This window comes from Sycon ciliatum, chromosome 7, assembly GCF_964019385.1.
Source record: "Sycon ciliatum chromosome 7, ocSycCili1.1, whole genome shotgun sequence".
In the NCBI taxonomy this organism is placed as follows: domain Eukaryota; kingdom Metazoa; phylum Porifera; class Calcarea; order Leucosolenida; family Sycettidae; genus Sycon; species Sycon ciliatum.
The window spans coordinates 29,510,235-29,521,903 of record NC_088649.1 but is presented as its reverse complement, the minus strand read 5'-3'; the positions used below and the strand labels follow the sequence as shown (position 1 = coordinate 29,521,903).

The following is an 11,669-nucleotide window of genomic DNA, read 5'->3' as shown; positions in this document are numbered from 1 at the left end:
TTATACGGTATCTTCTGTAAGGTGATCCTTGATCTTTCATCCTCGATCGTGGTGGTGTTCCAGCTCATGCGGAAAACCTCTACCTCTAGCCGAGTCTCACGGGAATCGTGAATGTGTTCTGCCTGGTGTGGTTCTTATGTTTTTGATGTATTTAATGGTAGGCCTGGCGCAATACTATAAACGGGCACAATTGAAAACCAGACGCTTAGGGAAATGCTGTTAAGTCTGGCGCCATCTTGTTGCATTCAGGGACATAGCCGGTCCCCCTTTTAAGGAAGGTGCAACGCAGCTTACGGTACATCCGCTGGTCCCCCTTTTAGGAAGGTGCAAGGTCGCTTACCGTATATCCGCACCTTTAAGGCATGGAGAGATATTCGACTATATAGCCAGTCTCAGCTATAAAGCCATGGGCTTCATCAATGGCAGGTGCACGACCGAATATGTGTAGGACGGTTGGTGCATGTCATTCATGGTCATTATGAGCATGCTGAACCTAGGTCGAAATTGTTAGGGGTGCACATGGGTTGGGATCCGCATCCGGTGCATCTTCCCCCCCCCCCCTGAATTGTCGAAAAGTCAGTGTAAAATGCAGCAAGGTCGAATCATTGTGACCTATGCACAGACCGTCGCCAATTGCACATTTTAAGACAATTCAATAACATGAAACTGAGTGCTGGTCATATGTGCTCATGCTTCCGTACACTTCAGGTAACGGCACGAACTGCATTGATCACGACGAATGTCAGAATGGCGGCCATGATTGCCATGACAACGCGATGTGCTCCAACACTGTGGGAGGTCATAATTGCTCATGTGACCCAGGTTATGAAGGTCCAGGTACCTACTGTTCAGATGTGGACGAGTGTGCACGTGATCTTCACGACTGTTCGTCGGATGCCACTTGTCAGAACAACATTGGTAACTTCAGTTGTTCATGTAATTCAGGATACAAGGGTAATGGAAAGAGTTGTGTGAATGTTGAGGAGTGCCTGAAATCACCGTGTGACGAGAATGCCAACTGTACGGACACCGTTGGAAGTTTTACTTGTGCATGTAAACATGGTTATACCGGAACAGGAAAGTTCTGTGGGGACATGGATGAATGCTCAACTGGCGCTCACAACTGCCATTCTGATGCTATCTGTAGCAACAGCGCAGGAAGCTTTACTTGCAGTTGCAAGAATGGTTTCTCTGGCAATGGAGAGGCATGCCAAGACAAGGATGAATGTGGTGGAGCTTTACCAGTGTGCAGTGTAAACTCTGAATGTCACAACGTTCCTGGTTCTTTCCGTTGTAATTGCAGTACTGGCTACTTGAAGGATGGAGTATCTTGCGTGGATATCAATGAATGTACTAATACTTCTTACACTACCAACTGTCATGCTCATTCAACGTGCTCAAACACCAAAGGAAGCTTTGTGTGCGTCTGTTATCAAGGACACAATGGTAAAGCTCATATTTTAACTTAGGACTTGTTTGGTACTCTAAGGGGCATAGCTATCCATCTTATAGACGAAGAGCATAAGTTTCGTGTATGGGTGGGTGAGTCAAGGGAAGTTGCGTTTTGGAAATATCGATATGAGAGACATCAAGGCATTCTTGCTGTCAAGTCAATCTTTTTTTGGGTGGGGAGGATCCTAACCAAACTTTTTCGTTTTGTGAAAATTATCGATATGCCGGATAGCCGCTAGCTGCACTCATATCTCTCTTATTTGAGGCAATCAAAGACCGGCCAGTGCCTATGCATTTGCAATTTGCAGCGCCAGTAACTCTGAATCGCATGCGTCTCACTGGGAAAGGGGCAGGGACCTGGCAAATGACGTCACTATTGCCGCAAGAATTTACAAACGAATAGTAATTATTGTTCCAGGAAGACTCCTCGACAGTGTGCCAGGCAGACCGAGACAGCCGCAACATGGAAGTCCGGATACGGTTCACATGGGAGTAGCGTTTTTTTCCGGAGTGTAAGCCGCTCCCTCATCTTTTCTACGAACCACATCTAACTTATTTATCACCGTTAATTTGATCAGCGGAGTAAAAGCCACACCCTCCCCCCCCCCCAATTTGGGTGGTGAAAATTGAGTGTGCAAAGTACGGCTTATACGGTATCTTCTGTAAGGTGATCCTTGATCTTTCATCCTCGATCGTGGTGGCGTTCAAGCGGATGCGGTAACACTCTACCTCTAGCCGGGTCTCACGGGAATCGTGAATGTGTTCTCCCTGGTGCGGTTCTTATGTTCTTGATGTGTTGAATGGTAGGCCTGGCGCCATACTATAAACGGGCACAATTGAAAACCTGACGCTTACAGTCTATTCATCGGAAACTGGCCCGCTGGCTTTTGAAAGTCGGATTTGGGCCGAATTGAGGATCAAAAACCCTCTTTAAATCTCGAAAATCTCGGTTTTGGATCTGCTTCTCCGTACATTTTTGCCACAGCATACCTCTCCTAATATTGTAAAACCTGGCTGAATTTCTATTTCCCTGTTCTTGGACTTTTCTGGCCTACAATGTGGCAAGGATTAATTGCACGGGTCACACACTGCAGGGTGTACTGTTGTTTTCACGATATCTACAACTACCTGAGAGAGACACCAAAAGTTAGGGTGCCAGTTTCCAATGAATGGACTGTAGGGAAATGCTGTTTAGTCTGACGCCATCTTGCTGCATTCAGGGGCGTAGCCGGTCCCCCTTTGAAGGAAGGCTCAAGGCCGCTTACGGTATATCCGCTGGCTCCCCTCTTTAGGAAGGTGCAAGGCCGCTTACGGTATATCCGCTGGTCCCCCTTTTAGGAAGGTGCAAGGCCGCTTACAGTATATCCGCACCTTTAAAAGCATGGAGAGATATGTATATATTATAACAAGGGACCGAGTGTATTTCGAAAAATATAGACCAGCATAAAACCGAGGCGAAGCCGAAGTTTTTATAACTGGTCGATACTTCTCGATATACACGAGGTCCCTTGTTATATTATATTCATACCTCTCCATGCGCAAGCTCAAGAGCAAAAAGGAGTGAATATAGCTTTCTTTCCCTAAAAAGGAGTGAATATAGCTTTGGAGAAAGAAAGCTATATACACTCCTAATTAGAGAAAGAAAGCTCCTCAGTGGGTTTTTTTCTGATGGTTTTCCTCAGTGGTGTATATACCTCCTTAGTGGTGTATATTGAACAGTGTATATGGAAATTTATAAACTGCGTGGGAGATCTGGTATATGAGTGTGGGTGTATATGGAGTTAGGTATAATCAACTATATAGCCAGTCTCAGCTATAAAGCCATGGGTTTCATAAATGGGAGGTGCACGACCGCATATGTGTAGGACGGCTGGTGCATGTCATTCATGGTCATTATGAGCATGCTGAACCTAGGTCGAAATTGTTAGGGGTGCACATGGGTTGGGATCCGCATCCGGTGCATCTTCCCCCCCCCCCCCCTGAATTGTTGAAAAGTCAGTGTAAATTGCAGCAAGGTCGAATCATATTGACCTATGCACAGACCGTCGCCATTTGCACATTTCAAGACAATTCAATAACATGAAACTGAGTGCTGGTCATATGTGCTCATGTTTTTTTGTACACTTCAGGTAACGGCACGAACTGCACTGATCACAACGAATGTCAGAATGGCGGCCATGATTGCCATGACAACGCGATGTGCTCCAACACTGTGGGAGGTCATAATTGCTCATGTGACCCAGGTTATGAAGGTCCAGGTACCTACTGTTCAGATGTGGACGAGTGTGCACGTGATCTTCACGACTGTTCGTCGGATGCCACTTGTCAGAACAACATTGGTAGCTTCAGTTGTTCATGTAATTCAGGATACAAGGGTAATGGAAAGAGTTGTGTGAATGTTGACGAGTGCCTGAAATCACCGTGTGACGAGAATGCCAACTGCACGGACACCGTTGGAAGTTTTACTTGTGCATGTAAACATGGTTATACCGGAACAGGAAAGTTCTGTGGGGACATAGACGAATGCTCAACTGGCGCTCACAACTGCCATTCTGATGCTATCTGTATCAACAGTGCAGGAAACTTTACTTGCAGTTGCAAGAATGGTTTCTCTGGCAATGGAGAGACATGCGAAGACAAGGATGAATGTGGTGGAGGTGTACCAGTGTGCAGTGTAAACTCTGAATGTCACAACGTTCCTGGTTCTTTCCGTTGTAATTGCAGTACTGGCTACTTGAAGGATGGAATATCTTGCGTGGATATCGATGAATGTACTAATAGTTCTTACACTACCAACTGTCATGCTCATTCAACATGCTCAAACACCAAAGGAAGCTATGTGTGCGCCTGTCATCAAGGACACAATGGTAAAGCTATTTAAGTTAGGACTTGTTTGGTACTCTAAGGGGCATCCCTATCCATCTTTTAAATGAAGAGCATAAGTTTCGTCTATGGGTGGGTGAGCCAAGGGAAGTTTCGTTTTGGAAATATTGATATGAGAGACATCAAGGCATTCTTGCTGTCAAGTCAATCTTTTTTTGGGTGGGGGAGGATCCTAACTAAATTTTTTCTTTTTGTGAAAATTGTCGATATGTCGGATAGCCACTAGCTGTACTCATATCTCTCTTATTTGGGGCAATCCAAGACCGGGCACTGCCTATACATTTCCACTTTGCAGCGCCAGTAACTCTGAATCGCATGCGTCTCAGTGGCAAAGCGGCAAGGACCTGGCAAATGACGTCGCTATTCCCGCAAGAATTTACAAATGAATAGTAATTATTGTTCCAGTAAGACTCCTCGATAGGGTGCCAGGCAGACCGAGATGGCCGCAACTTGGAAGTCCGGATACGGTTCATATGGGGGTACCGTTTTTTCCAGAGTGTAAGCCGCTCCCTCATTTTTTCTTCGAAAACATAGAACACGTCATTATGAGCTCGCTGAACCTAGGTCGAAATTGTTAGGGGGTGCACATGGATTGGGACCCGCATCCGGTGCATCACCCCCCCCCCCCCCTGAATAAGCCCATTGCGCAATGACGTAACCGGTGACCCATCACTATCGCGCGCGTGCCGAATTGTGGGCATGCAGCTGCAGAAGCCTGCCTAATTTTTTTGTCTCGTAGTCTTGGAGTTGAACTTGGAGTGCAACAGTATTCGAGTTGAGCATCCGCTGTTTTTCTTCTTCTTGCTCTTCAGTCTTGTCTTCACAGTAGCAGTAGTAGACTACCTCAGCTGTAGCTAGTAACATCGCCTGACATCGGTCATGGCTGAGATTTGTTTGACGGAGGACGACGTTCCTGGCGGCTCACTTGGTACCAACCCCGATGGATCTGCTCGAGTACCGGAGCAGCTGAATGTCCAAGAATTGAAGCGATGGCTTGCATGTCGTGGAGCTAGGAAGACAAGGAAGAAACCGGATTTGTTGAAGCGGTAAGTTGCTTACTTCTTGGTTGGTTATTGGTAGTTCCGTGACCTTGAGTAGATTTGTGTGTTTTGTGATCTTGAGTAGATTTTATAATTTTTTATTCTTTTCATGTCGTGATTGCAGAGTGAAGGACTACATCAATGCTGCTTTGGACTCCAAAATCGTCGACCCTGATGCATGGTGGAGCAAATGTTGCTGCGAAGGCGGAGAAATTGAGATCTGCTGGAGTTTCCAATCCCAACCTGAAAGCTGTTCCACCATATCCAGCTGATGGGTGGGAGAGCAACCTCGCCAGTCTTCCCATGTTCACATTCCGCACGATTTGTCAACATTTCACTAAGAGCTCTGTGCATGAAGTGGTTACTGGGAAATCTGTGGACGCCAGTGCTTGCGTGAGCTCACATGATGATGATAGTGGTGATGATGACAGTGATGTTCAAGCAGCAGTGAACCAGAAATTCCGTGCCTATCAAGGGCTTGACAAGGGATACCGTTTCTTTAAGTCGGGCCATGTACAGAAGCTTCAATTCCATTGTCTTCCCAGCAATCCTGGATTCTGTTACATTCGAGCCACAGTTCTGCCATGCATGCGCAAGGACAGGCAGTACCAGGTGTGTCTGTGTTGCACCACATCTAAGAATGCCAGCACCCACGTCCCTGTTGTTAGTGTTGCACTCTGCACGTGCCCCGCAGGATTGGCTGGGTCATGCAACCATATTGCTAGTTTGCTCCACGCGCTGGAGGACTTTGTACGGCTGGGTTTGCGGGAGGAGGCAGCCAAGACATGTACGGAGAAGCTGATGCAGTGGAACCGTCCTCGCACTACTCGCATTAAGCCCCGACGAGTCCTGACTGTTCACCTGCGGAAAGACATGTTTGCCAGGCGGGACAAGGCGCGGAAGAAGAAGAAGATACCATTCTACGACCCACGGCCTACAAACATGCGCTTACCCAACCCGCTTGGAGTTGCTGAGCTGACCAGTGCACTGCAGGCAATTGAGGACGACGGTTTAGCAGCTGACGATTCTGGCCGTGTGAAGATGTACGGAACTTCCACCTGGCTTTGCCTTCTCCAGCCCTCGCCTCTCCCTTCGGAAGCTAGTAGCAGTGAAAGTGATGGTGGCAGTGGTTCTGCTAGCTGCTCATCAGACGAGGAAGAGCCTGCTACTGCTACAACGGATCTGTCTTTGGTATCATCAGACATTACCTCCACTGATGAATTTTACGCTGCGCATGTGTTTGTAACGTCTGAGGAAGCGAAGCAGAATGAGAAGAGCACCAGAGGTCAGTCGGCAACACCAATTTGGTTTGCAGAGCGCCGTGTACGAGTTACTGCGACTCTGGCGAAATCCATCTGCCGGCGCAGAGGCGATAACTTCACCGCCATAGTGAGACGGAAATTAGCCCCAAGCTCATACCCTACAGCAGCCATGCGCTATGGCATCAAGCATGAGCCGGACGCCCCCGCATCGTATTCTGCAAGCAAGTAAGTATCGGTTGTCGCGTCAGGCCTGGTCATTCATGTGGACAAGCCATGGCTTAGTGCTTCGCCAGATGGCCTTGTACTGAGTGATGGAGTGCCTGAGAGTGTGGTCGAAGTGAAGTGCCCGTATACACTTCGGAATGGCACGCCCCTGAAAGAAGTTGCTGCAAAGCCGAGTTCTTGTCTCGTCAGCAGAGAATCGGAATTAGGGTTGAACCCTTCACATACTTAGTATTTTCAAGGGCAAGTGCAAATGCATGTATGCAATGTGGAAAATGCTGATTTTGTTGTGTGGTCCCCCGATGAAGTTTTCATTCAAAGGATTTCCCGAGATAATGCTTTGCTTGAGAAGATAATTCCGGCTCTTTAGCAGTGTTATTTCAAGCATTACCTTCCGGCGCTCACAGTTGCTGTGTAGTGCTGTGCCGAATGAACACTGTTTCGGCTTGAGTGCCAGAACTTTGCAGCCTAGAGAGTGCGTGTGGGCAGGCGTGTGTTTACCGCCATATTGCCAGGTGTGTCTTTACCAATTTAGCCCTATAAAGATCAGTCTATTTTTATTATTATTTCATTCAACATCATAATATGCCTCCACTGATGAGCTCAGGAGCGAAACAGCTGTCTGGAGGGTCATTGTCAATATCAATCTATATACCGGAATTGTCCTCGCTGTGGTGATGGTGATGTGAGTGCAGAGATTGGATCGGCCAAGAGCGCAATGTGGTGTTGTTGTGGTATATTGTGTCTTTACCAACATACTTGAGCCGTCAGATGCAAAATGTACCTTATGACGTTTTGCAGTTGAGCCGGAAAATCACGTTCGAAAAAGTATTTTCTGTGAATAGGTGATTGATAGTCCGGATAGTTTCCAGGGTAACTCTATGATGAATTGAGATTTCTGGACCTGGTTTTTTGCATGACACTCTCCTCACCAGGTAGTATCTGAAACAATCGTCAACTCAATTTGGCCAAAAATGTCATAAGGTACCTTTTTGCATCTGACGGCTCATTTATCAACCATAAGTACAGCTGCAGTGGTGTCTTCAACTTCATTCTCTTGAAAGTGTGCTTCAACGCGCAACTAATGCTGGCTGAAAGTTGCAGAGCATACAGGCAGTGAAGATAGTTACTTATAAGAATGAGCTGATATCTGTGTGCGAGAACTGGAGTATGGGGACACTTGTCTATCAGTGTGCCAGCAAGGAACTGCAACGCTGTTGAATAGCACATGCTGCGACTTGAAAGTATTCTGCAACGCGCAACTAATGCTGGCTGAAAGTTGCAGAGCATACAGGCGGTGAAAATAGTTTTTTTTATATAAAATGAACTGAAATCTATGTGCGAGCACTGGAGTATGGGGACACGGTCTATCAGTGTGCTAACAAGGAACTGTAACGCTGATGAATAAAACATGCTGCGACTTGAAAGTGTGCTTCAACGCGCAACCAATGCTGGCTGAAAATTGGAGAGCATACAGGCAGTGAAGATAGTTTGCTCCTACAGATCATACAAATTGTTCTCAACCACACCAGTAAGAAGGCGAAACTCCTTCACTCGCTTAATGGCCCTTTCGACATGAATTCTGACAGAAGCAATGGTTTTGGTTGCTATTACATTTTGCGGCAGCATTTGGTGAGCCTTTGTGTTAAATGACGGGATGTTCAAACGAGCACCATAGGGAGGCAGGAGGTCCTGAATGTTGAACCCCTTGTCCGCCATGACACTGTCTCCGAACTCCAGCAATGGCAGCAAACCGCTCTCAATCACAATGTCTCTGTCGGAGATAGAGCCCTCAAACAGTGGCGAGACGAAAGTAAAGGCACCATCTGGACTAATTCCAACTAGAGATTTAACAGTTGTATGGTTTTTGTAAGTGGAAAACCCAGCACTTTGTTGTGACAAACTAGATTTCCGTGCAGTCAATTATGATTCTAGTTGAGGGGTAGTAGTTCTTGAAACACTCGGGCATATTGCGGTCCACACGCCGACGAGATGGAAAGACTAATAGCTCTTTAAATTTGAAGTACAATAAATTCATCCAAGCTGTGAAGTACCTCGATAGTGTTGATGCATCAACATCAAATCTGTCTCCATGCTCATCCAGTGTTTGTCCAGTTCTTAGGCGTACACAGAAGAAGAAGAAGAACTGGCGTTCTAGGGATAGCTTCAGCTTTGGGCCAGGCTTCGTCAATGTCCGCACATCATTCACCTTGGTACGTCCTCCTTGCCATGTGTGCATAGTCCGGGCATCAGGTAACAGGAAATTAAAGCAGGCCATGAACATCGCAATACTGGTGAAGCCGGTGAATACGCGGACCATGGCAGCTCTGCCAACAAATCTTGAAATGCAAAATGCGATTGGTCGGGTTTCCTTCTGCTTTGCACCGGCCAGCTGGTCAGCCAGAAAAGTCGATTTCTCCCTTTCTGTAGCACATTCCTTCTCCACAGCATCCAGCTTGGTTCGCATCAGTGCAGCTTCAGCTTGAAGCTTGGCTTTCTCCCCCCCCCAGCTCAGAATTCTCTTTCTCCAGGTCGTCGTACGTTGGGGTATTGTCCTCACACACCTCGTCGCCAATCTCATCATCAGGTGCACTACTGGAACTATTAGACAGCCGGCGCTTCGTAGGAGGCCTGCGTGCAGTGGCTTGCGTAGTTGTTGGAGGAAAGGAAAACACTGACGGAACAGCATCGTCCTTCAAGAGCTTCTTTGGCTAGCCACCCTTACCCTGCGTCTCCCTCCTTTTCAGCGCTCGTTTTGTTGGGGACTTGTAGTCCGTTGGGAGGAAGTGTGATCTGCATACCTTGGTGGGTTCCGTGATTTGAAAATTCGGCCCAATATCACGACGAATGGCCTGCAACCACTTCCCCAGAAGGGAATTGCTGGACCGAAAATCGTGGAAGGATATTTCAGGATTTTTCCCATAAGCATTGGAGCATTCAGGAACACAACAAGAACTGCCCGTAACTCGCTTTGCTTTTTTCTTCGCTGGTTTATTTCCGACACAGTCAGCCATGCTACAATAGTCACTGAACAGACAACTAAACACTTAGAATATCTCCTACAGTAGATTGACAAAATTGCAGACGAAATGAAAACTCCAAACTGACAAACAAAACAAAACAACTCGACTCTCGATCTCTCAGCTTTCTGCCCACATTCCGGCAGGGTGCTCACTTTTTCCATGACGCAATGCACCCCAAATTTGGGATTGCGTGATGGGTCTATTGTCGAAAAGTCAGTATAAAATGCAGCAAGGTCGAATCATTGTGACCTATGCACAGACCGTCGCCATTTGCGCATTTTAAGACAATTCAATACCATGAAACTGAGTGCTGGTCATATGTGCTCATGTTTTTGTACACTTCAGGTAACGGGACGAACTGCATTGATCACAACGAATGTCAGAATGGCAGTCATGATTGCCATGACAACGCGATGTGCTCCAACACGGTGGGAGGTCATAATTGCTCATGTGACCCAGGTTATGAAGGTCCAGGTACCTACTGTTCAGATGTGGACGAGTGTGCACGTGATCTTCACGACTGTTCGTCGGATGCCACTTGTCAGAACAACATTGGTAACTTCAGTTGTTCATGTAATTCAGGATACAGGGGTAATGGAAAGAGTTGTGTGAATGTTGAGGAGTGCCTGAAATCACCGTGTGACGAGAATGCCAAGTGTACGGATACCGTTGGAAGCTTTACTTGTGCTTGTAAACATGGTTATACCGGAACAGGAAAGTTCTGTGGGGACATAGATGAATGCTCAACTGGCGCTCACAGCTGCCATTCTGATGCTATCTGTAGCAACAGTGCAGGAAACTTTACTTGCAGTTGCAAGAATGGTTTCTCTGGCAATGGAACGACATGCGAAGACAATGATGAATGTGGTGGAGCTTTACCAGTGTGCAGTGTAAACTCTGAATGTGACAACGTTCCTGGTTCTTTCCGTTGCAATTGCAGTACTGGCTACTTGAAGGATGGAATATCTTGCGTGGATATCGATGAATGTACTAATAGTTCTTACACTACCAACTGTCATGCTCAGTCAAGGTGCTCAAACACCAAAGGAAGCTATGCGTGCGTCTGTCATCAAGGATACAATGGTAAGGTCATTTAGCTGTAGGTTTGGCTAGTACAGCTCCGTTAGGTAGCATCTCATAAGTTCGCACTTTTTGTTGTAAACGTATCGCATTTCGAATAGACTCCCCCCACCTCCCCCCCCCCCCCCCCGACTGTATTTGAAAGTCTTATCGCACATTTTCAGTGTATACATGTATGTAGGTCCACTACTGTACATATCCATGCATGCCATGGTATGACATGTACATGTACATGAATGTTTTGCTAGTGTGGAAGTGAATGGCAGACAGTACAGTAGTTTTTTTTTTGCAGTGCATGAACTCTTTTTTTCTTTTTTTTTTGATCTTGTAATCACGCGATTCGTGATTTGTTTTAAAGAGTTGGCACCTATGAATTCAGGGGATGGCCCACGCCTGGTAAAAAGAAAAGAAAGAAAAAAGAATGTCTGGCACCTATGAATTCAGGGGATGGCCCACGCCTGGTAAAAAGAAAAAGAAAAGAAAGAAAAAAGAATGTCTGGCACCTATGAATTCAGGGGATGGCCCACGCCTGGTAAAAAGAAAAAGAAAAAAAGAAATCATATTAACAAAGAAAACTAAAGAAAAAGAATGTTTGGCACCTATGAATTCAGGGGATGGCCCACGCCTGGTAAAAAGGAAAAAAGAAAAAAAGAAATCATAACAAAGAAAACTAACTAATAGCGAAAACAATACAGCCATATAACAAG

The 11,669-nt window shown here is 46.3% G+C and overlaps 1 protein-coding gene across 1 annotated transcript; it reads left to right on the top strand.

Moving 5' to 3' along the window:
* The first annotated feature begins 689 nt into the window (after nt 1-689).
* On the top strand, nt 690-10,836 carry LOC135821808 (latent-transforming growth factor beta-binding protein 4-like). Its single transcript, XM_065334805.1, has 5 exons — nt 690-1,350; nt 3,582-4,319; nt 6,070-6,660; nt 10,228-10,539; nt 10,823-10,836. The coding sequence occupies exons 1-5, from the start codon at nt 690-692 to the stop codon at nt 10,834-10,836; spliced, it is 2,316 nt and encodes a 771-aa protein (XP_065190877.1).
* The last annotated feature ends 833 nt before the right edge of the window (nt 10,837-11,669 follow it).